Source organism: Plecotus auritus, assembly GCF_963455305.1.
Source record: "Plecotus auritus genome assembly, chromosome: 4".
Lineage (NCBI taxonomy): Eukaryota > Metazoa > Chordata > Mammalia > Chiroptera > Vespertilionidae > Plecotus > Plecotus auritus.
This window is the reverse complement of record NC_137775.1, coordinates 116,402,054-116,428,422: the sequence shown is the minus strand read 5'-3', so window position 1 is coordinate 116,428,422 and position 26,369 is coordinate 116,402,054. Positions and strand designations below refer to the sequence as shown.

At 44.9% G+C, this 26,369-nt stretch overlaps 1 protein-coding gene across 9 annotated transcripts in view; it reads right to left on the bottom strand.

The window, feature by feature from the left end:
- Positions 1-7,946: 7,946 nt before the first annotated feature.
- The window catches only part of ST7 (suppression of tumorigenicity 7), a 311,491-nt gene continuing 293,068 nt past the window's right edge, over positions 7,947-26,369 (bottom strand). For 7 of the 9 annotated variants that reach the window (XM_080665997.1, XM_080665996.1, XM_080665998.1 and 4 more), the window contains 3 exons: positions 19,023-19,115; positions 15,966-16,105; positions 7,947-8,286 (listed from right to left, as the gene is read on the bottom strand). In XM_080665997.1, the coding sequence (XP_080522123.1) occupies positions 8,191-8,286; positions 15,966-16,105; positions 19,023-19,115 (329 nt within the window). In that variant the 3' untranslated portion in view covers positions 7,947-8,190. Of the gene's footprint in view, positions 8,287-14,050; positions 15,079-15,965; positions 16,106-19,022; positions 19,116-26,369 lie in introns of those variants that run through there. The other 2 variants (XM_080666004.1, XM_080666003.1) reach the window with 1 other exon arrangement.

Here is a 26,369-nt window from a genome sequence, read left to right as displayed (position 1 = left end):
CTCCCAGCATAGACACAGCTGATCCTTACAGCCAACTGACCCGGAGGTCAATTCTTCCCAGTGATACCAACAACAATAAAGACTTAATTACAACAAGGCTGTACACACAGTCCACAAAGGGGTGCACCAAGAGTGTCCACCTCAGGTTAACTGGGGAAGCAGACCCACTGGGCCATATTGGAAACCTAGCACAAATATCTACCTTACCAACTCAGGGAATCAGTGAAAATGCGGGGTCAAAGAATCAGATCACAAACGAAAGAAATGGAGGAAAACAAACGACTGGATATAGAATTCAAAACCACCGTTATAAGACTTTTTAAGAATATCCTAGAAAAGGCCGATAAATATAACGAGACCCTCGAAGATATGGAAAAGGACCAACTAGAAATTAAACATACACTGACTGAAATAAAATATTATACAGAGACCCAGAAACAGAATAGAGGAACACAAGAATCAAGTCAAAGAATTGAAATACAAAGAAGCAAAAAACACTCAACCGAAAAAGCAAAAAGCAAGAAAAAAAAAAATCCAAAAAGTTGAAGATAATGTAAGAAGACTCTGGGACAACTTCAAGCGTACCAACATCAGAATTATGGGGGTGCCAGAAGAAGAGAGAGAGCAAGATACTGAAAACCTATTTGAAGAAATAATGACCGAAAACTTCCCCCACCTGGTGAAAGAAATAGACTTACAAGTTCAGGAAGCCCACAGAACCCCAAACAAAAGGAATCCAAAGAGGACCACACCAAGACACATCATAATTAAAATGCCAAGAGCAAAAGACAAAGAGAGAATATTAAAAGCAGCAAGAGAAAAACAGTTAATTACCTACAAGGGAGCACCCATACGACTGTCAGCTGACTTCTCAACAGAAACTATGCAGGCCAGACGGGAGTGGCAAGAAATATTCAAAGTGATGAATAGCAAGAACCTACAACCAAGATTACTCTACCCAGCAAAGCTATCATTCAGAATTGAAGGGCAGATAAAGAGCTTCACAGATAAGAAAAACTGAAGGAGTTCATGACCACCAAACCAGTATTATATGAAATGCTGAAAGGTATTCTTAAAGAAGAGGAAGAAGAAAAAAGTAAAGAGAAAAATTATGAACAACAAATACATATCTATCAACAAGCGAACCTAAAAATCAAGTGAATTAAAAACCTGAGGAGCAGAATAATCTGGTGAATATAATAGAATCAGGGGCATAGAAAGGGAGTGGACTGATAATTCTCAGGGGGAAAGGGGTATGGGGGGTTCATGAAGAGAATGGACAAAAATCATACACCTATGGATGAGGACAGTGGGGGGGAGGTAAGGGCAGAAGGTGGGGTGGGAAAGGGGTGGAGGGGAGCTATGGGGGGAAAAAGGAGAAATAATTGTAATAATCTGAATAAAGATTTATTTAAAAAAAATAAATAAATAAATTCCTTGAAGGCAGTAGTAGAAGCCAATTATTAGGAAAGGATCACTCTTAGATGAGAAGAAACCAAAACAGAAATTTCTAGAAAAGAAAGAGAAGAATAGTTCATAGCAAAATCTATCGGACAAGAAAGCTACACACATAGAAAAATGTAGAGCCTTAAATATTTTCTTTCTTAAAATAAAAGTGAATCAAGTACTCATCTGAGGAAATTAGAAAATTTATAATTTTTACAAATAAGAGAAGCCAAGAAGAGCAAATAAAGATAAAAGCTGAAAGTAACAAAAGATAAAGCAAAAAATATGGTTAATGCATCCGTAAATCCAAAACTTGTTTCGTTGAAAGAATAAATTTGTGAGGTTGTTTAAAGGAGGAAAAAAGTCAGGGATGGCAAAAATATACAAAATTAGTTTTGAGAAAAGAGAAATTATCACAAATACAGAAGAGATTAACTATGTATATAAATGATATACCCAAGTAACTCTGTGGTAACATTTTTTTTTAAGTTTCCAAGTAATATTATTCAGGATTTTGTGTTTGTTTCCTAAACCAGTAAATACTGTACAAAACAATGTAAAAATGGCTACAGTTTTTCTCCCCCTCCCCCCACTTGGGGACAATCCCCTGGGCCATCTAACTCAGGGGTTCTCCCTCCAGGTTTGAGTGTCTCTCTAGCCCCCTTGAATCATCTTCAGAGGAATTTGGCTGGAGTGAGGAGGGCCTCCTGGGTTGGAGGTTGACTAGATGAAGGACATGGATTCACGTGTTTTGGGAGACGAGACAGCGCCTGGGGCAAGAGCCTATCCCAAAGAAAAGGGTATCTAAAATGTTCATGGTTCCTTCTTCCCTCAGAAAGTGACATCTATTCAGAAGAAATGACAAGATGTCCATCCCTTGGCTCCCTTCTCTCTACCCTCCTGCTCCTGCTCGGCCCCCTGAGGACTGAGCCTGGCTGAGGTGAGATGGCAGGCCAGCCCCTCTCAGATGAGGTCAGCAACACTGAACGTCTCAATGCCTTGAAGAGTCCTCTTTTCTTCTGTTACCCTGCTAATAGCTGCACCCTTACTGCCAACATGTCCAGCCTGACAGATTCTATGGGTACAGTTCTTCCTGCTGATGGGAAGGTCATAGTTAAAGGCTAAGGAAACCTGCGGCACATCACTCTGACCAGCAGTCAGTGGGAGTCAATACTCTGCTAGAGCCAGAGTGGAACTCCCTCGTGATCACATCTCACTCCTTTGGTCCGCATCTCCGTGCATGGCAGAGACGGCGAAGTCTCGGGCGAGCATCTGCTCAGTGAGACAGCCTTTCTGAGAGTGTCGATGAGATGACTACCTGGGTGGTGGGGAGGGTTTCATCCAGGGCACCAGGTGTGTCCAGCTTCCTCTCCCCTCCTTCTGCGTTGATGCAGAATTGGTGGATACCCTCCAGAGTCAACTCTTCCTTCCCAACAAGAACCCGAACGGGGTCCCTCAGGAACGTCTCGGTCACCTCAAGCACTTTGGGCGGCATGGCACTGTAGCTGGCAGCAAAATCACCCGGGTGTTGCTGGTGAGCTTTTGGAATATGTCATAGATGTGGTCCCTAAATCATGGCTTCACATTTCATCAGCTTCATCCATACAAGCCCCTTGATGTATTTGGGAGACAGGTATCTATAGGTAAGCATATCAAACACACGGCCTGAGGCACCCACGATGATATGGAGAGCGCCCATCTGCAGCTTCTGCACCTCAGTGTGCACATGGGTACCCCCAAGGCAGGAGGCGCTCATGTAATGTCCTAAACCCGTGGTTGGCAAACCGCGGCTCGCGAGCCACATGCGGCTCTTTGGCCCCTTGAGTGTGGCTCTTCCACAAAATACCACGGCCTGGGTGAGTCTATTTTGAAGAAGTGGCGTTAGAAGAAGTTTAAGTTTAAAAAATTTGGCTCTCAAAAGAAATTTCAATCGTTGTACTGTTGCTATTTGGCTCTGTTGACTAATGCATTTGCCGACCATGTCCTAGAGCCATGGCTACCTTCTGTGTCTGTGGTGCCAGTTCCCCAGGGGGTGCCAGGACCAGGCCTATAGAGCCAATGCAATCTGTTGCAGAATCGATATGGCAAACGTGGCCGTTTTTCCTGTCCCAGATTGGGCTTGAACGATCACATCACAACCCTGATACAAGGAAAAATGGCTCGCTGCTGGATGGCAGGGGGCTTCTCAAAACCACAGGTGGAGATGCCACACAGGAGGGACCCGATAGGCTCAAGTCATCACAGCTGTCAACAATCTCATTCCAGTTACTCTCAGTCATGCCTCAGGCTCCGTTTCCTGGGGCACTGTCTCTGAATCTGTTGGTTTAAAGCAGTGGTTCTCAACCTTTCTAATGCCTCGACCCTTTAATACAGTTCTTCATGTTGTGGTGGCCCCAACCATAAAATTATTTTTGTTGCTACTTCATAACTGTAATTTTGCTACTGTTATGAATCGTAATGTAAATATCTGTGACCCACAGGTTGAGAACCGCTGGCAGGGTCGCCTAAGACCATCGGAAAACACAGATGTTTACATTACGATTCATTAACAGTAGCAAAATTACAGTTATGAAGTAGCAACGAAAATAATTTTATGGTTGGGGCCACCACAACATGAGGAACTGTATTAAAGGGTCGAGGCATTAGGAAGGTTGAGAACCACTGGTTGCAAGTGTGAGTCTGCCGACTAAGGCCCGATGGCTGGCTCTTCCTACCAGCAACTGGCCATGCACGATGCCATTGTCACTCCCTGACCCAACCCCCACCAGTTCTGGGAACTCTGACTCACAGACATGACCCTTAGAAACTCCAGTGGTAGCACATTTGAATGGCTAGAGAAAAAGGTTATTTCCTAGAAAAATTATACAACCTAAACATAAGAAGAAATAGAATGTTTGCAGAGACTGATCACCATAGTAGATAGTAAAAACATGATCAAAGTTCTATCATTAACAAGCCAACAATCAGATATTTCATATCTGAATTGTTTCTAATCCTTGAAGAGAAGGCCATTTCAATGTTTATTCTGGGCCATATCAAAATATGGAAAACTCGGCAGTTCTTTTTATAAAGGCAGAATGACCTTCCTACTAAGTATTGATAAGGAAGTTAAAAACTAATAAACCAGATTATTCCCTGTATAAGATTCAGTGTGCCAATTTTTAATTTAGAATGCCTGCATTTGTATCCCAATACAAAGAAGTGCCATTTCAGTAAGAAGTCAGAAACTGTGGACCTTGGGTGAGGAGTGTGAGCACCATGTGGAAATGGTTTAAAAACTGCTGTTCCATACCGGTGGCTGCAGCTCTGGCCCTGCCTGCCTCCCCGTGGATATGTGTGAAAGCCTCAGAACAAAAGCCCCTGAATGCTCGTCCGCAGGTGCAGCAAATCAGGCAGGAGCTGGAAGAGAGCAACTGCCCTGGCATCCAATCCTGGTGAGGCCCAGAGGGCAAGAGGGAGTCAGGACTCCGCTCAAGAGCTGAGCAGAGAAGAAAATGGCAGCTGAATAGGCAGACCCGTCATGCACCTGTCCCAGGGCCAGACTGGAAATACAACTAAAATGGAAACATCGACCTGAAATTACCACCTGAGGCCCAGCTGAGGGACTTATATCAAGGGAGGGCAGAAACACATGGAGACAGGTAGGGAGGGCGAGGTCCCGAGAAGAGCTGCCCCAGCTCCCAGGGCCCGTGGGCCGAGAGGGAGGAGGGAACTCTGCTATGGAAGGTCTGTTCCCTCCGAAGACAGAGGCCTGGAGCCTGGAGACCCGCCGCCCAGTAGCACCCAGCCGCCCAGTAGCACCCAGCCGCCCAGGTAGCACCCAGCCGCCAGGTAGCACCCAGCCGCCCAGTAGCACCCAGCCGCCCAGTAGCACCCAGCCGCCCAGGTAGCACCCAGCCGCCCAGTAGCACCCAGCCGCCCAGGTAGCACCCAGCCGCCCAGTAGCATCCAGCCGCCCAGTAGCACCCAGCCGCCCAGGTAGCATCCAGCCGCCCAGTAGCACCCAGCCGCCCAGGTAGCACCCAGCCGCCAGGTAGCACCCAGCCGCCCAGTAGCATCCAGCCGCCCAGTAGCACCCAGCCGCCCAGGTAGCACCCAGCCGCCCAGTAGCATCCAGCCGCCCAGGTAGCACCCAGCCGCCAGGTAGCACCCAGCCGCCCAGGTAGCACCCAGCCGCCCGGTAGCACCCAGCCGCCCGGTAGCATCCAGCCGCCCGGTAGCACCCAGCCGCCCAGTAGCACCCAGCCGCCCAGTAGCATCCAGCCGCCCAGTAGCATCCAGCCGCCCAGGTAGCACCCAGCCACCCAGTAGCATCCAGCCTTGAAGGCGGCAGGGCTGCTGGCTGCAGCGGAGCCTGGAGCCTGGACACCCGAGCTGGTAGGAGAGAGAGTGGCAGTTTCATTTATTATTTTCTCTAAACCGAGAGCCTAGGAGTTTTCACTTGTAGCTACTCACCGAGGCGTTGGTGCAGCGAGGGAGATGTGGACTCAGGGTGCCTGGGGAGAGGCTGGGCTGGGAGGCATTGTGGGCGACTTGGAGGAACAGCAGCCAGAAGCATTTGGTTGTAGGCCCCCAAACTGAAACGGCCATTTGTCCAGAGGGGAGCTGGCCACTCCCAGCAGCCAGAAGGCAGGTAAAGGAAAAAACCTGCCCTGGGTGTTACAGCCCGCCCCACCCCCAGGGCCCAGCCTGCCACACCCTGCATTTTGAGCTTTTCAGAGGAAACATACGCAGAGGACAAGTTTACAGGTTTCAACAGTCTCAGGAGCCCTCTGTGACTGGATTGGGGAAGGGGACATCCGCCCCACTATCCTGGAAATCAGACTGATACTTTCCTTGCACTGGAGAACTGATTAAAAACTCCAGGCTTCCAGCCAACCCCGTTGGTCTCCATACAAGGATCTCTGTGCAGCTGAGGGCAGAGTAATACTTTGGGCCACTCACAGAGGAGTAGCGCTGGGACAAGAAAACACATCCACCACTTTCCCTGAAAGCTCAACACATCCCCTGCCTAAAGCCCTGTTAGAAACAGACTATTGAGTGATTAAGACTGATAGCTGGCTAACAGGCAAAGGCGGACCTGGAGCCTAGGGAACTAGGGGCAGTGTGCTGACTCAGCCTTGGGCCCCTGCTGCTAACCAGGAAAAGCATACAGGACATTAAAAAGAGATACAGAGGAAGATCTAAACAAGTGGAAGAATATACCGTGTTCATGGATTGGTAGAATCAACTTCATTAACCCATGAACATAGACAATAAGGTGGTGAAGGCCTGGGGCTAGAAGAGATCAATAGGGAAAAAAGGGGGACATATGTAATACTTTCAACAATAAAGATTAAAATAATAATCCTATAGAATAAAAGCCTAAACTAAAGTTTCCTTGTCATGTAGTACATCAATTCCATGAATCATTTGAGCACCCATTCCAGGTCAAGGGTTGTGTTGGGGGAATAAGTGGTAAAGAGGCAAATAAAGGCAGACATGGCCCTGCCCTCAGGAGCAGCCCTACTGGTGTGCATTTAGTTCAACCTCTTCCAAGAAAACTTCCTAAGGGCAGGAGGCAGGTGTGTGTCCCCATCGGGGCTGTGCACAGAGGAGGTACAAAGACAAGCTTGCCGAAAGCATGAGCAACCCGTGGGCATGTGAACATTACCTGCCCGCTTGGCTTTGCTCTGGGATGGAGACGGGGAGCCTGCAGGGTCCAGCTGTGAGGATGTGTGGTGGCACTTTCCCCACACACTGCTATTTGAAGGCTCCTGGGGAAAGATTCGGGATTCTAAATAAAAGGGAAACAAAGTACGTAAAGGACAACCCCGCCTCCCTTTTTTAAAGCACTGGATTGAGATTTTAAATACGTTCCACTTCAGACAGAGGATTCGAGGTTATTTTTCTTCTTTTGCTAAAGCCAGATGCTCGGCAGGTGTAAATCACGTAGAAAGCTTTTAAAAGTGGTGAGAACAAATGATCACTAAGAAATTCAAAGAATGCTCATATTCCAAGCAATGCATACATGACATTAAAAAGTACCCTTCTGAGAAAACATTTTAAAATGGCAATGTAGGTGAAGTGGTCCGGTTTTACAGCAAACTGTTGAGTCTATAGCCTCATCAAAAGTTTTCTTCTCACAAGTTGGCAGAAAGCAAAACAAAATGCTTCTGAGAATGGAGTGTTGAGTTCCAGTCAATGAGTAGAGTCTGAACTGGAACAACCTGTTATCGTGCATCCATGCCATCTCAGGCACACTTCCTGTCATTCATTTTGAGAGCTTGTTTTGTGCACTTGGCCCATGAGGACACTCAGTTTGGGGCTGAAAAAGATGGTGCTCTTGAACCAAAGAGATGCCATTTTCCCAGCTACTGACTGCAGGATTTCTAAGGGCCTGCTGAGCTTCACGAGCAAAGTAAACCACTGGGTCCCTAGTAAATGAACGTAAACCTGTAGGTTTATTGGGGACACCAAAACTTTTAGGATTGGAAGACACAGGAAGGTCACAACTGGTTACTGCAATACACAAAAGTTTATTTTTGACTTTTTTCTTTTTTGAAGGAAATAATAGAAATAAACATTAATAAATTTTGTACAACAAAAACAGCTTTAATATGGAACAGACAGCCCATGAATGTTCTAAATCTCCAAATGGCTTCCCTTTTTCAAAGTCATGCTTTCTTGTGCTCTGGGAGGAATCGGCATGGAAACGTTGGTGCAGTCCACCGGGCGCAGTGAGTGGGAGGACGATGGGCTTCCCTAGATTCGAGTCAGCTGGTGCCACAGGCTGGAGGGGAGGATGCTTTCCACCTTCTCCATGACAAAGTTTAAGGGGGCAAACAAAGTGCTGAGGAACTGCAGAGAGAAAAGAAAGGCGCAGATGTCAGGAGAGATCTCATTCAAAATTATAAAATAAACTCCTCCAACCCAGGTTTCATCTACAGTTCTGCATTATAAAAGTCTCAAAAGGTTACAACGTCAGATTTATGTCTACAGGAAACACCGGTTGATGTTCAAACCTACATTCCAGTCCCCACCCCCGAGCCCTGAGAGGTAAAGGGAGAAGTGTCTCCTTTGCCCCTTTGAGAGCCGCCCCACAATTCTGAGTCCTCCCATTAGCTTTTAGGATCTCCTAGCTGCCCATGCAGATGACCATCAAAAGGGATTGATAGGTAGCAAGTGGGCAAAAGAGTTAAAAAAAATGGTAACAAAAGAGTTAAAAATGGTGACCACCTGCTTACCTAGCTGGGTATGGAACTCACTAAGTGAAAAAGGGAATTTTTAAAGTCAAGTTTGTTGTAAGGCTGTGAACTGCTTTGGATCCTATAGTCTCCCAAACACCTGTGCAGCCCATGCTCATTTCTGAACTACCTGCATCATGGCAGCCTGCATCATGATGTGCATCATGGGAGCCTGGGGAGGGCAGCCAACCGGCCAGCCCACCGAAGGCATGTCCTTGTTGAAGAGGTGCTGCTCGGAGACCTGGGGGAGCTATTTCATTTGGTTACTAAACTTCCTGCTTTACATGCAGAGAGTAATTTAGCACAGTAACAGTGCCTTTTAAGAAACCCAAGTGCTTTGCCCGAGACTCATTTAACGTAATCTCAAAACTGTTCTGATTGTGTTCTTGTGAAGAATCACCTTCATGTCATAAACCATCCAATATTTGGCAGAAGAGGGGCCCAACCCAGCCAGGCTTGAGGGGCATTTGGAGGTTTCTTTGCCCTCTGTCTCTTCAGAACCCAGGTATCACCTCACTAGGGTCCAATACTGGTTTGAGTACTGGGGAGTCCTTTGTCCTAATCCCTTGCCCATAGCACATCATTGTCTATATTACCAAGAATTTCCCATAGAAGTGATGTGAGTATATATGCAGAGGGGGAACATGGTTCTTAGGTCAAGATATGAGTGGACAGTACACTTCATGAAGTTAGAACAGGCTTCTCTATGGGTCATATGTTCTATAGATTGTGGGTCTTCAAAGAAGGGTATGGTAGGCAACTTTCCCAGATTCATTTGACCTCAGAATCTTTCCTCCTCTTTTTAAAAAGAACCAGTAGAGTACAAACTGAGAAGGCCTGTGACACATTACAGCTGGATCATCAAGTGTGAGGATGTAAAGAAAACCCAAGATAGTGTAAGATTTGGAGCCTTTCTCTGTGTTTTTACATCAATTAAATATACGTATTTGCTCAGTGAGGCACTTAAGTGCTGGGTGAGATATAAAGGAGGCAAAGACAAAGCTGCTACTGTCAGAAACCTCAAAGCCTGGGACTGGGAGGGAGAGGCCCTAGGCCAGTGGTCGGCAAACTCAGTCAACAGAGCAGCGAGCAGTTTGCCGACCACTGTCCTAGGCCTGTACCCAGCAGAGTAATAATACCAGAGAGATCAGGATGGAATAGGAGCACCAGGAGGATTCAAAAAGGGAGAGAATACTTCCTGTTGAAAGGATCGGGAACATCTTAAAATGAGGGGACTGAAATAGACCCCAATGATGGTTGGATATCAAGGGAGAGATGGGGTAAGGGTGGTAAGGAAAGAAACAGGAGTAGGTGGACCCTCCAGGCCCAGTAAACACCTGGAAGAGAAATGGGAAAACGACTGGTATAACCAGAACAGTGGTCGGCAAACTGAGGCTCACGAGCCACATGCGGCTCTTTGGCTCCTTGAGTGTGGCTCTTCCACAAAATACCACGTGCAGGCGCGCACGTACAGTGCTATTGAAACTTCGTGGCCCGTGCGCAGAAGTCGGTTTTCGGCTCATAAAAGAAATTTCAATCGTTGCACTGTTGATATTTGGCTCTGTTGACTAATGAGTTTGCTGACCACTGGACCAGAAGATAGTAAATAGTCGAGCTTAGCTGGACGAGTTACAGGCAGAGCCTAAAGGTAACTAGAAGGATGCTAGGAAGGGCCTAAAAGCCAGGCTGGATTTGTAGTTCAGAAACAGACAGCAACATTAGGACTTGAGCAAAGATGGATGGCTCTTTCTTTCCTCAAGTGCATGCTAGATACAGTATATCGCATTGTCCAGTCACCTTCTAAAACTAGCCTTTGAGTGCACAGAACCACTTTAGATGCTCGCCTTACAGAATTGACTCCCTATGCCTACCCTTTTCAGTTTAGAGTTGAACGAAGTTGTAAGGCATCACGAGAGATATTTGGCCCAGAAATGAGTAGTTACTTCCTCTGAAAGGGTTTGTAAAATCCTGGTTATGAAAGGATGATATGGAACAAGTCTACTGATTGCATTAACTTAACACGATAACATTATACAATTAAAAATACATACACATTTTAAAACTTATTTTTATGTGTTCAGAGACTACCATGCTTCATAAACCACAGCATTTGCCTATAATACTCATTTCCATAAAGAGGAGCTGGGTGCTAAAGGGGTCTGGATAAACAGAGATTCCGACAGGGGTTGGAAGATGGGCTAGTGAACAGGTGATGTTGCTGGTGAGATTACCATATCCTAAAGAGTTGACCAGAAACAGATTTAGAACTGCTGACGTTGTGACTGAGGGGGAGGAACTACCGAAGTACTAGCATGTGCCGAGCGTCAGAGGAAAGGCGTGCTCAGCGTCTGCACTTGGGCTGTTCCCCACACTGGAACGTGGAGGCTTCAGGGAGCCTCAGTTTGGGCAGCAGGATGAATGGGGATGTTGTTACAAAGTTGGTTTGTTTGCTTTGTTTGGGCACTGACCTGACTTGGATAACAAGTGCAAAAGGCAAGGCCTCTGGAAATGAAGAGGTGAGCCTCTCTCCGTGTTTGATGTCTGCCAAGGTGCAGCAAGACGATGGGGCCTACCTCCCTGGACTCCACCTGCCTTCTCACCAAGGTTCCACAGAGATTTAAGTCCCCCTACCTCCAAGCTATATGATAATTCACTGCCCTTGCTCACATCTAGAATGTTCTATCCTGAGGAAACTGAGAAAAGAGACCCCCGTTTTCTTACTGCACCCAGTTGTGATGCGCTCACTTTATTTCTAAGCTGCTTTCCTCCTTAGCACCCTGCCCCAAGCCTCCTTCCTGCTGAGCCCTCTCATTTAGAAACAAAATGAAGGTCAGCAGCTTTCATTAGAGGCACTAGAAAAAAGTTTGATAGAACCCATCTTGCTTGGGATGGTCATTTATATTTCCTTGCATGTTTGAAAGTCAGTCCTTTATTATTTTATTTATTTTTGGACGGAGACACAACCAATGCACATAGAGGAAGAGCAGCTTCACTTGCAGATTTGGGACGTTTACTGCGTGGAGAGCTAAGTCTGAGTGAGCAGCACCAGGCAACCCTGGAACAGCTCATCTCTTTCAATGTCCAAAACCTCTGTCCAGAGGGCAGAAATATATGGTCAAATGCGCCGTGCGTCAATCAGTGTCTGGTGGCGAGAAAAAGCAACTGAACAAATGAAAAAGGGAGAGTGACCCTTCAGTCACCAGACCCTCCTTTTCCTGAAGCACCATCACTCAGAAGAAGGTCGTGGCGCCCAACGTGCTCAGTTAACATTAGAAACGCCTCTGCTTATCTGAATAAGTTCCAGGTGCCCCTGCAATCAGACAATTGACATTTCACAGTAATCAATATCAGACTTCAAAGAGGGCAGGGCCTGTAAGTGAAGACGAGAAGCCAGTGGGATCATCTCAGGGAAGGAAGGAGAAAGACTGCAGTGGTAAAGACAGGGCCCTTGAAAGCAGAAGGGGTCAGAATGCTGACCTTCCCACGTTCTCTCAGGGGCTGGGCTGCAACATAACTTATTTATATGAGCAACCTTATCTTGGGAGCCAAACATTCTAGGAGGAGTCAGTCCTAAGTCATTGAGGTAGATTAGATAGGGGAAGCCAGCTGAAGCCTCTCATTCACTATTTCCAGTGGCTCCCATTGGCTGGGCTTCCTTATTAGCTGCACATCAACATGTAAACACTCGACGGAATCCCCACACTGCACATGGCCTGGGGTGGCAGGGCCATCTCTTCATCTACTAAAAGTCATTATCCTAGGACCATACTGCAGGCGAGGGCTGGGAAAGTCCGTTTCACAAGCAGCAGATGGTTGCAGGCAGCCTGTAGGGCAGCCCTGATAACCTGCAGGAGGCTTCGTAAGGGGCCCTGTGAGGTGACAAGGGTGAAAATGTGATGTGGAGAAGACTACAGGGGCGGCGTGGGGAGGAGGAGGGCAATGCGGCTCATCTCTTTCAGGCCATCCATCTTCCTTCTGCACAAAGTCTCTCCAGACATTTTGGAAACTGTTAAACCTTAATGAAGGGCAAGATGAATGTGATCCTCCAGACAGAGGTTTAAAAACATGTTTATCTAAGTCAGATTTGAATATTACTAGTAGCTGACCAAATGACCACACCTTGGTAGAGTATAAAATATGATGAGCCCAGAAAAGGCAAACTTATATTTTGTTCAATCATTTGATCTTAGACTCAAAACCAAAACTTGAAAACATTAAGGAGAGTGCCCCTTGTCTGGCACCATAATGAACACATCGTGGACACTCCGGGGGCTGCACAGCTTCCTAGAGAACACCCAGTCCTCTATTTACTGTCCCCATCCTTCCAATCCCATCCCACTTAACACAGTGTCAGGAGATGAGTCATTTCATTCACTGCCGTGGCTCTCACAGCCCTGACTCCATACCTGAGTCACCTCAGGAGTGTCTGAGAACTCAGATGCCCAAGCTGCATCCCAAACCAATCAAGCCAGACTCCCTTGGGGATTGGTGAGGGCAGACATCAGTAACTGTCAATTTCCCTAGATGGTTCCCAGGTGCAGCCCGGGGAAACCACTGATTCGTAGAAAGTGTTCACCTCAACCGCTCTGATAGCACACCACACACCTGTAACGTTCTTGAAAGGAAGTCTGGTCCTCAACCCGTCGTCAGAATCTGGGGTCATTGTTAAAAAGATTCCTGGGTGCTAAGCCTCACAATTCTGAGTTTCTGGTGGTAGGACCAGGTGAATGTTATGCACTCTAGAGATTGAAAATCTCTATTCTAATCCCAAACTCCCACCAAGTGCTATTTTTTTAGTTTAATGAAGAATACGGGGCCAATAACATACTTTTACAAATATGCCTTAAAAATGTTTAAGAAAGTATGAACATAGGAGGAACAGTAATTATCTAATGTTGTAAATATATTCTTACTGGGTACAGAAATCATGCTATGTACAGAAGACATAAGGAAATTTAAGATACTCTGCTTGGAGAAAAGAGGAGGTAGTCAGTCAAAAGTTAGAGGTGGCCATCAATGCATTAGTTATCTTAAGAATTTGCAAGAGGAAATAGGCTTGTTTACTATAGTTTCGGAGGGCAGAGTAGGAACAATAGTGGAAGTTAAAGGGAGGCCAATTTTATCAGAATAAAGAAAAGTTCTGAGTGACTGAACAATGAAATGGGCTTTGATGTTAAATAGGTGAGCTCCCCATTGCTAAAAGTATTCAACATGAGTCTAAATGATGGAAATCATGTTTCTGTTGAAGGCTATTTGTTTAAGGTCCCTTTCAACACTAAGAGTCTACAATTACAAGTATAAAAGAAGAAATGCTAGGCTGTATCTGATTTTTACATTGATTCTTTCTGCAGAAACCACTACCATTTATTTATTTAATAATCATTTATTGGAAACCTACTATGTGCAAGGCACTATGCATAGCTTTGGGGATACAGAGATGAGGAAGACACAGTCCTGCTCTCAAGGAGCTCCCATTCTAAAAGGGGGACAGACAAGTTTTCAACAATCATATAATACAATAAATGTGATCATATAGGTATGCATGGAATACTGTGGGATCATAGAAGAGAGATCAAACTCAGCTTAGGAGAAATTTAGAAAGAAAGCTGAGTATAAAGGAATAAAGAGGCACTAGTAGGGTGGACAAGTGGGGGTGGAGATGGGAAAGACCATGCCATGCAGAGAAAATAGCATGTGCAAAGGTACTGAGGTATACAAGACCCTGGTGCATCTTGGAAGGGTGAGCAATTCACTATGGCCCATGAGCAGTGTCTGTGAAAGAGCTGGGAGAGATGAGGCTGAAGAGGCAAACAAGGGCCAGAACATAAGGGACCTTATATGCCATGCTAAAGAGCTGGGGTTTTATCTTAAAGATGGTGGGAAACCATTGGAGAAATTCAAGCAAGGAAGTAACATGCTCTGACTTGCAATTTAGGAAGCACATTTTTGTGTCAGTATGAAAGAAAGACTGGTGAAGAATAAGACAGGAAGCAAGGAGACCGGTTAAGACTTATACGATTCCAGGCAAAAAATAATGAAGACCTAAACTAAGAGAGAGGCCATGGCAGTAGGAGGAGGAGATGTGAATTACATTGACTGATGTCTAGTGGCTTAGGAGGTTACACCCAGCAGGTTTTGGAGACTGGACAGACGGGATGTGGGGAGTGAGAGAGGGAAGAGTAAGGAGGACTACTGGGTCTCTGGCTTGAGTGACAGAATGCTATTGTGGAGGTCAGGAATACAGGGAGGGGAGTGATTTTGGTGGTGAGGAAGAAGGGTGATGAGTTCAGTTTTGGAAATGTTGAGATTGAGGTGCTGGTGGAATATCCAGTTCATCTTCAAAACGCATGAAAGTACTCTTGCAATTCCAGTCCCTGACCTCTGCCGAGCAGAAAATGTCAATCATCTGGAAAGGGATGAAATCAACCGAGCCACGTTAAAAATCATCCTTTCTGACTCCATTCGCCTTGAAATCAGAAAGGAGTTCCAGGAAAACAATGGATATGCTTTTTCTTATTTCTTCTGTTTGAAACTCATCTGTGGCAAAGTCAGTTAACTTATCCTCAGTGTGTGTGTGCAGGCCAAAATGTCAGTTTCAACAAGGAAACAGTGGTTCTTGATGGTCAATTGCAGGTGGCTTTTCTGATTAAAGCTCCTCTCCACAATCCTCCTTAAAGATTCTTAATGGATTTTCATATTTCTAAATGTCATATCTGTGTACTTCTTACTACTACAAGCTCTTCACACCCTCTCAGTTCATTTCCCAAATAAGCCAAAGCAGCAGTCGCCAACCTTTTGGACCTCATAGACGACCAGTGGTCCGCTGACCACCGGTTGGCGACCGCTGAGCCAAACATTTGTAATCATTAAAAAATTTTTAATTTAAACCATCTTTGAAAATGTAAATCTCATATTTCTTGAAAAAAGACTCATAATTTCTAAAGATTTAAAATAATGTCATTCAATTATATAAAACTAAATAATCTCCCGCACATTTTTCATTTTGCTAAGAGTCCCTTCATTATTTATTTAATCCTTTTAGACCTTATGCATTTGGGGGGAACGGCTGAGAATTCTCCGTGTAGGAAACAAAGTAAGGCGCGCTTAACGAACAATCTACACTTTCTCATTTGAGCCTGAGCCCTTAGACCCCACTGATAAGGAAATTAAATAGTGAGCAAATGATCAATACAGGCATATCCTTTTCTACACAACTGCACCCCATTTCTCTTATGTTGCTTCTCTTGCTTTTCCCGCCCCTTCCCTGAGGCCTCCCTCTTGGCACATACTCACAGCTTTTGCGAAGACCCCCATAAGTTCCGGAAACTGATGTGTCAAGAGGGCCAGCATGGCTGTGAAGGAACACAATCCGGCAGTAAAGAGAATAAAGAAGGGAAGCTCCTTCTTTGGGTAAACTGAGACTTCATGGAAAGCTGTGGAGAAGATCAGAGGGAATATCAAGGCTGGAACACCATGCATTCTCAGGGAATTTCTATATGTGAGATGGATTCTTCAGAGCTGTGGCTTAAGCCTGTTGCAAATGAAAAAGGCAGGGCACTTGAATAAACCAGGGTCAACATTGGAGCCAGCCTTTGGCTGCCTATCTGCTTCTCCCAAGTCCATGTTCAACCGTCAGTGCTCTATAGGAGCATGATAGAGCTCATGTGGGGATGTCACACATTCACGGGCAGGGACAGCAACACCATCTATGCCTGATACATAATATTCCTTTCTTAAAAGTGAACACACAGGAAACAAAACTTTATTCAAATTATAAAACACATTCACTGTATACAACCTGGAAAATCCAAAGTCAGTACACTGAAAAAAGATCCTGTCTCCAGATTTTTACCTGCCTGTAATTTTTAACCATCATAAGGCAGCGATATAAGTTCATCTGGTATTTTTTCCTGGTGCGCGCTAGGTATGCTGATGGAGGGGCCACCCAGATCGAGAGACGTTCAGCAGGACCTCTTTCACTGGCCAGGGCTTTGGAGCTGAGAGTCACCTGGCACAACTGTAGGAGACTCGTGATGATGAATATACTCCCAAGTACTACCCAAATAAATAAATAAATAAATAAATAAACAAACAAACAAATAAATAAATAAATAACTGGTGCTCTTTAGAGCACCTTCCATAACTTTTACATTTCAAATGCTGGGTTTGGGGAAACCAAAAAGCTGTACCACTAAGAAAATGGACTCCCTGCTTCCTGTGGCTCTGTGGCTGCCTGTGACCTGGTCGGAGCGGGTGCTGACCAGGGGAGGTGGGGGCTGGCCTCCCTGAGAGGCCAGCACCAGCTGCCCGAGGCCCTGGTAGAGGGAAACCATGAGACTGCATGTGAACAACATTGCCAATTGAACCAAAAGGATCCGAGTGCCCCACTTTCCTTGGCAAATCCAAGATGGAAAGGCCTTTCCTTGACTGCTCAGCTCTCATTACTTAAGACCCCCAAGTCCTCCACTCTGCTGGCACTAAGGGTGGAGAGGGCCGAGAGGGAGAGAGGGACAAAGCACAACCAACCACACACCTGAACCAGGGAAGTCAACCTGCTAGGGTTCAGACGTGGGTGGAGGTGTACTCGGGGCCACTGTGCCAACAGCGACTTTCTCCACATCCTCACTCTCAACCCAGTCCCCCCTAACTTTTGAGGGGAGATCAGACTTGGACCACTGCATTCAACTAAAAATGTGAGCCATAATTTCCTACTTCAGGCTTATAAAGATTATTCCTGTAAAGTTTCTTTTAGGAACTGTAATCTTTATTTTTTTTCTTTTTTTAAAATATATTTTATTGATATTTTACAGAGAGGAAGGGAGAGGGATAGAGAGCTAGAAACATCGATGAGAGAGAAACATCGATCAGCTGCCTCCTGCACACCTCCCACTGGGGATGTGCCCGCAACCAAGGTACGTGCCCTTGACCGGAATCGAACCCGGGACCCTTGAGTCCACAGGCCGACGCTCTATCCACTGAGCCAAACCGGTTTCGGCGGAACTGTAATCTTGTTGTAACAGTCAATCTACCCCCATGGAAACTAGTTGGACTCAACTAAAACATTTAAAATAATGTACTTTTCAGAAAACTGTCTCTCATACCAGAAAACTGAAACTTTAACAAGGATCTCCCTGAAGGGGGAGTCAAAAGGTAAAGTATGGCCCATAACAGGGGTTTCTGAAATCAAATCTAAAGTAGTGTGAGACACCAGACCCTTGTCACAATCGGACTTGGCCAGTGAGGAACAACATGTCACTGAGGCCTCCCAGCTCCCTCAGTAACAAAACGCACACTGGGGCTAGCTAGCAAGGAGACAAGTGAGCTACCTCCTGCCACTGCAATTTAAGACAGAGATTCGTTTTGCACCCAGACCTCACCATGTTGGAGATTTATGACTGGCTCAATAATGCTGGTGTTGGACAATTTACTATGCACTCAGGGCTCCAACGTTACACAATTCCTCTGGGCAAAGTATTTAAATATGTTATAGTTATGAGGTATGATATAACTGGGGCTGGTAAAAGGGAGGGGGTGGCAGGAGAGATATGGGAAAGAAGGAATAGCCAAAATTTGGAGCTCATTATCTGAGGGAGAAAAATGGGTCTTAAGTCAGGGCCACAAGAAGAGCCTGGACATGCTCCTCGTGCACAGTATGATTTGATAATAACTAGTTGCCCAGAACTGTCAAAACGGTGTCGTGTTACAGTCAACCAAATATCAGTCAATATTTTCCACACATGGTATGGGCAGACACTGGCTGGTACGGCACTTGAGAGCAGAGGCCCGCTCATACAGCGCTGAGGCTGCACACGGGCTCCACACATGGTATACCAACTCACTACGTGCAGCCCGTAGGCGCTCGCGGGATTCCCTCTGGCCCAGAGTATTGCATCACCACAGAGAACACACCTGCCCTGCCCCACGACGCCACCTCTGGCAGAGATGCCAGGGTCCTGGTGCTGCTCTCCCATCAGTGACTCATCTGCAGCTCCCCTGAAGTCTGTGCGAACTGCATGTGGCCGGAGGAGAGGCCAGGCAGCATTCTGCACGCTAGACCAGCCCAGTCAACATCAGCCCCAAAGTAGGGGTCTCTGTGCTCAGGCCAACACGATGCCTCTTCATGTAAATTTCAGTCCTCTGGGGTCTTTCTCTTTGACAAATCTGAAGAGACTTGGAGGAGCAGGAAGCCAAACCCATTCACGTAAGACACTTTAATGCATATGCTATCAAATAAGGACAGGGTTTGGGAGAAGAGTAGTAAAAGACAAGGAACATTATAAACATTTATCATTCCCACCCCCACTCAGGCACCCTCCTCACGGGCTGAAGACAAAGAGAGGGGGGACTTACACGGGAGCAGTTCTCGGTCTGCTGTTTCTGTGCAGATCGGGTAAGGATAAAAGAGATGCCCCTTTTCTAGGGGATAAGGGATCATCCGGAAAGCTGAAAGGAGAGAGAGTATGTTAGAGGTTCAACATTTGTCTCAGAACGTCTCAACTTTTGAGCATTTTCATAGTGGGGAACACTTCTACAAATAACTCCTAGAAAGGATGCAAGATTTCCCCAAACTCTGAGTCATTGCCAGATAAGCTGTCAGAGGTGCATTATGATGTATGACTCACACATTAATCTCACTATATATTCTGGGCAAACCTCACAAAACTGGGTGGGGATGGGGTGCAGAGGAGTAGGGAAGCCATCAATTCCAATGCCCAGAATTTCCTCATCTACAAAATATTATTAAAATGCCATAAGCACTAATTCAATATAGTTCAACTGATGGGAACAGCACAAACCTGCATTGAAATGCTTCCCCAAGAAAAAAATGTGGATTGACTTGTTGGAGCCTGTTGTAGATGCACAAATATGAAAGGCATTTTAAAATATGTCTAGGTGGATTAGAATTCCAACCAAGATGGATAAAAACAAAAATCTAAAAATGCATGACTTGGGAGGTATTTCTAAACATTATGAAACATTTAAACCTTCAACATCATGTGGGAAAGAATGGATCCAGAGAGATTGTATTTTGATGCTGGGCCACCTCAATTCTGTGTTTCTGGCATCACATGACATTAGGTCTCACACTGAATCCTGGCTTTCCAATCAACCCGTCCCTTCCTATATCACCTGTGTTCCTCTCCCTGTGACAATGTCATCAGCATGTTAGTCTCACCGTTCCTATGAACAATGCTCATGGAAGTGATTTTTCTTCAGCAGATGTCCTTTAACTACAGAGTGATGTAGATATAAAATATAAAAACTGAGCCCTACACTGGGAAATGTTGGATATCAATCCTTGCCTTCATGCCTGTCAAAGAGGGGTGGTGGTGACACAGGATTCTTTTTAGTTTTAATGCAACATTTCAAGGAATTGTAGCTACACCCTTAGCTGTGTGATTACCTAAACCTTCTCAAAATGCTGTCAATGTATGTATTTATTTTTTGCATACTTATTTCAAATAGGAATCAGAAACAAAGAATGTTCTCCCTCACAAGAAATGACAAGGTTCCATTGTAACCAGCATCGGTGCACATATGGTATTTATTCTGGTGTCTGAATGTTATTTAAAAGTAAAAACATTATGTATGTGATTCCAGCATTTGGATTGCAGTCAATCTACACCACAGTGGTATCACTCTGAGGTTACAGCACGTTGCCACGGAGAATATAAATCACATAAACGCGGGATTAGAGCAGAGCCAGTTTTCTGAGTTAAAAATGTTATCAATTTTCCTCTTGTAACAGAAACCTCTTAAACAGAGATTAAAACATTAAAAACACCCCAGTCTTTAACTGTTCTTAAAATGAAAGGCTCACCCTAGCTCAATCAGACCTTAACTTCATGCAAACAAAGATGACTTTTGCCCGCTACCAGCCAAGAGAGCTCTCCATGCCAGTTGTTAACACACAAAGATCACTCCAAGAAACCGCATCTCTCTTAATAGAATTAAGCTTGCAAGAGAAGAAAAAAAACTACAAAACCAAAAAAATCGTTTTAGTCCTTTGTAGGATACACTAAAATCTTTTCTGGGAAGTGGTACATTTAAATTTAAACTGCAATGTGGCAGGATTTTAATACCATTTCCCATAAATGATGGCTCCTTTAAAAATATCCCAAATATGTAGAGAAATGTTATGTGAACGTTTTTCTTTCTTCTTCTTTTTTAAAAAATCCAGATTCTCCATGTACAACTGGGCTGCTGTAGTTAAGAATCTGTTCAGGTTTATATGATATAAATAAACCCTCAGTTTTCAAAGTGACTATAAATTTGAATGCTAGATTTTATTCAAAATTTGAAGTCAGTTTGTACTTCAGGGAGTAATTCTTAAAATGAAATATAGGAGCACAAGATCTTGAGAGTTTTCAACCATGGAAATCAAATGCTTAGTTGGTATCTTTTCAATCAGATGCCAAATGTATTTTTACATGCATACAGAATTTTGTGCATCAAGTTAGCTTTTTTCTTCTAATCAGTTCTGGTCTTTTTGGAGAGGGTGGAGACATTGATTATATACAGCTTTAAAAAGCACACACACACACATACACACACACACACCTTGCACTGTCCTCCTGCCCCCACCACCATGATTGTAAAGATGTGTATTAAGGTGCTCTTTAAAATCATCTCTTTCTCATGTCAGTTGTTATCTACATTGAGTTCATAAAATAATAGTACAACTTTTGGCTTCACTGAACAAAAGCAAATACAGTTTCTGTTTGTATAATTCTATCCTTCAGCCACCCTATTGTGCAGGGTCAGGAAAGTGCAGCTGTGAGATAAGCAGAGGGAGCCTGGAGCAGGAAAAGGTGCTGCTCATGCCTCGCCAGCTTCGCCTCCCACCTCCTGGTCCCTTTCCCCGCAAAAATGTGCCTGCAGCTGCTCCGCGAGAACCTCGTGGCCTCGTGGCTTTAATGTCCAGAAATTTTGCAAGAGCAAATATGAAGGAAAATAAGGTCATTTAATCTATTTTATGAATTTGATTTATTTTATGTGTAATCACAAACCTCCTAAAAATATTTTCTGAGAAAACACTCATTTCCAAGAAATTAAAGATATACATGTATTTGCTTAAAAACAAAACCAAAAAGCTAGACCACTCCATATTATTGCATGGCGCACAAATGGCATCTGTATGTTCCTTTGCATGCATCGCTCCCTACCTTGTTCTCTGCCATGCCCCTGCTGAGGGTGAAAGGAACCAGGAACCAGTTAATGAACACACCAGGCCCTCCACAGTGAGGCTGTGGTGTTGCACTGCTACCTTCTACACCTGACCAGACACATTTTCTCGGCTCTTAGTCTGTAAGTGCGGTGCACAGCAAACACTCTCCACCAATACTGGAGGAAAAAATCAACAGAACCAAAGAGTGGACAGAAGGATGGATACGGAAACAAGTTCATGCCTGATTTCCCCAGTGAAATAGACAAGGATAGAAGGTAATGTTTTGTCTATGTTGTTTTTCCTAAGAGGATCCAGAGACCCTCATACAGACTGATTACTTGTAACAGTGAGAACTGAATTTTGAGTCCCAGCTCTACCTCCTAAATATGTGAACGTCTTCCTCATGCAGCAAGGATCTGAGAGAAGTGAGCAGGCACACATGGTCCCTGCACTGACAGAACTCACTGCCCAGGGCAGAAAGTGGATGATCCAATAACCATGAAAATATGTGTGAAAGTTCCCACTGTGACAGCTCCTGGTCAGAGAGATCCGTGAGGCTGCGTTTATCTGGAGGAGGAGGAGGGGAGGGGGGTGACAGCTAAAGAAGGAGTTGAACTTGACCAGGCTAACAACTGCATGTCTTTGGGTGGGTCATTAATCTGTGTCATGTCTCTTGGTCTGTATATGAGAATATCGCGAACCTGGCAAGGCTGTCAAGGGGACTACGTGTGATAGCAGAGGTCAAGGTGTCTATACACAGTGCCTGGCTGCTCAATACAAGTTAGTTTCCTCTCCACGCTCCATTTCTACTAACCCTCAGGTTCATGCTCTCTCTATTAGGTCATGCTCTAGCTTACAAATAAAAATGCTGCTTGTTTGTAAACAATTAGAAGTACAAATGATAGAATAGAAAATTATCATCCAAACACAGATTTTGTATTCTCACCTTTCACTGCACTGTAGGAAACTGCCCAGGAGGGCTGTCTGTCTTTTGTGAGACATTTGGGTATGAGAAAGTACAAAAGTCAAAAGCCCAGGTTCTGATCCACATTCTTTCAGTATCTCATTAGTGGCCTTGGGAAATCAGTTTCCTTTGGTTAGATTAAATGATGTTCCACTCTAATTCTGAAGATAAATTCTAGAGATTTATAGCAGATTCATGACTTGTTAGTAACTCTGGCACTCTGCTCCTACTTCCACGACAGTACTGCTTACACACACACACACACACACACACACACACACACACGTGTGTGTGTGTATGTACATGTGAGTAAATCTGTGCATATGTATACACATACACATGTTTCTCCCAAAGCATTTCAGAGTCTTACTCATCTTGGTATCCCCAACCAAAGGAGGGACTCCATAAATTTTTGTTGAGTAAAGGAATGAACAAATTAATGCACAATCAGAAAGAGCAGAATTTCCTTTTTAGAAACTCAGGTGGATCCAAATTGTGGTCAGTCAGCAAGACTGAATAACATGAAGGAGCAAGCTGGGCTCACTGGGCAGAAGGTGGGAAAGCATCGCCCTGGATCTGGACACTGGCTATTCATAAAAGGCAACTATAGCCAGGGACTTTAATGGACCACTGCTTCTCCCAAGAAACAAAATCTTAGATGTTAGGGATGGTGCAGTGGGGGTGGGGATCTCTCCTCAGCAGCCCAAAAGGTGCCAGCCTTTTGGAGGAAAGGTTTAGTTAGAGGAAATGCCCCAAGGCTCACATCTTACAGCAAGTAGCACTTACCATTAGGTTCAAAGAGAATAAATTAGAATCAGAATTTCATCCTATGCTTTAACAATGGGCTACTTTCTCTTCTCAAAGGAAATACTCTGCCTTAGACCTTCTAAAAACCACCACCTTCATATCTTATACATTATTTAGTGAATTCTTTGGGGGAGGGGGGATCTCCAGAAAGAAAATAAAGAGTCTTACTTGGTAAAGTAGAATAAATGGAAACAAAGAAAGGCTAAGTGATATACCCCATGGCATACTAGTATTCTGATACATAGAATTAGAAAATTAAATCTTAAAGTTCACAGTTGAAGTTAGCAGACTACCTTGCTTTACAAAATAAATGCAACCAAAACAGCCTTGAAAAGATCTAGGTAGGAAGGAGATAAGGCCACACCAGAATTTAATACAGGTAAGACAGAAGATGTGCCATTTCAAATAGGGCCCCAAAAGGCACAATACCATTGTAAATAAGACCCAGTTCAAGCGAAATCCTGCATTCATATGTGTTTTTTATATTCAACTCATACTTGCAGTGGTGTGTGTCTGTGTGTATGTGTGTGTGTGAGAGAGAATAACCAGAACCTACAGTGTTTAAAATAAGTATAATTCAGATAAGATGGAAGCTGTGTAACAAACTAAGAAACATATTTTTAAATCTTATAAATTAAAACTTTTCCCCTTTCTTGATTATCCTGACTTTAAGGAACATATTGTGTAATTTCAAGGGCTGGGACAGTGATGAATCAAACATTTCAGAAACCTTTGAAATGCTGATGTACTTGTGGTTTGAGGACTCTTTTTTTTAACCACCATATGTTTCAAACCCAAACAATCTCTGCCATGCATCAGCTGGATTTGGGGGTTTTATAAAAAAAAAAAAATGTGAGTTATTTCAGCCTAATTGTTGAGAAACTCACTTAATCCCACAAGATGACTAATGCTCCAACATTTAAAAAAAACACACAACATTAAAGAGAAAAGCAAAATAAACCTCCATCCCCACCCTAAATAATACTTCTGACAGAATTTTTTTTAATCTCCAAATTAAAATTTGACCAAAAAAATACTCATTTTTAACATGGAAACTAGTGAAATTAGGTGCTGCTACCTTCCCCCTGAATTCCCTATTAATGAAAAGGGGACACTGAAAGGAGGTTGGGTGATGCCCTAAACTTTCAGAAGGAAGACAAACCTGATTTAAAGAAGAAAACCTAAACTAGGAGGCTGGCGATGTCAAAAGGCACCACCATGTGGCGCACTGGAGGAAGTGCAGCATCCTGCGCTCAGGCAAGACCCAAGGGAGGCCCACTAACTACTCCAGGAGGGAGAGGGAGCAGCTCAGGTGCTGCAATCATCCTCTGTGCAACTGCATGGAAGCCCACCGACGGGGCAAGGGGTACGGGGGTGGGGGTGGGGTAGGGGGGTTGGGGTAGAGGGTGGCTTTCAATATCATGAGTGCTTCACAGTGCTCAAAAAATGGGTAAATTAAGTAAATACCACTGTAAGCAGGCAAGTCAGAATTCTGATCCAAGTCCTCTGATTTAAAATCCAGAGCTCAGAGTCTTCTTACATTATCTTCAACTTTTTGGATTTTTTTTTTCTTGCTTTTTGCTTTTTCGGTTGAGTGTTTTTTGCTTCTTTGTATTTCAATTCTTTGACTTGATTCTTGTGTTCCTCTATTCTGTTTCTGGGTCTCTGTATAATATTTGTTATTTCAGTCAGTGTATGTTTAATTTCTAGTTGGTCCTTTTCCATATCTTCGAGGGTCTCGTTATATTTATCGGCCTTTTCTAGGATATTCTTAAAAAGTCTTATAACGGTGGTTTTGAATTCTATATCCAGTCGTTTGTTTTCCTCCATTTCTTTCGTTTGTGATCTGATTCTTTGACCCCACATTTTCACTGATTCCCTGAGTTGGTAAGGTAGATATTTGTGCTAGGTTTCCAATATGGCCCAGTGGGTCTGCTTCCCCAGTTAACCTGAGGTGGACACTCTTGGTGCACCCCTTTGTGGACTGTGTGTACAGCCTTGTTGTAATTAAGTCTTTATTGTTGTTGGTATCACTGGGAAGAATTGACCTCCGGGTCAGTTGGCTGTAAGGATCAGCTGTGTCTATGCTGGGAGAAGCCCGGTGCTGGAGACAGCCCTATAGGATTAGACTTGCCAAATTGCAATAGCCTCTGTGCTCAGCTTGGATGGGGTGGAGCCTCAGTCTTGGCTTCCTGTCAGCCCCGCCCCTGTGCGCACATGCGCTTTCAGTCCTCCGCCTTCCCCAGCTCGAGTCTCTGCCTGAGAGTCCAGACTCCCCCCACAAGAGCGTGGGTCCCCAGGGGCTCGCCTGGAACCGGGGTTCACTGTAGTCAGAACTGGGGCACAGTGCCGTCAGGAGCCTCTGACTCCCCTCCACCAGGGAAAGCCCGCGGCAACCTCCGCAGCCCTTGTGCGCACCGGCGCGGGCGCGCTTTCAGTCCTCTGTCTTCCCTGGCTCCCGAGTCTCCGCCCCAGAGTCCAGACTCCCCCCACAAGAGCGTGGGTCCCCAGGGGCTCACCTGGAACTGGGGTTCACTGCAGTCAGAACTGGGGCTCAGTGCAGTCAGAATCCTCTGACTCCCCTGCACTAGGGAAAGCCTGTGGCAACCCCCGCAGCCTTTGTGCGCGCCGGCGCTCGCGCGCGTGTGCACTTTCAGTCCTCCGCCTTCCCCGGCTCCCGAGTCTCCGCCCGAGAGTCCAGACTCCCCCCACACTGGGACAACTTCAAGCGTACCAACATCAGAATTATGGGGGTGCC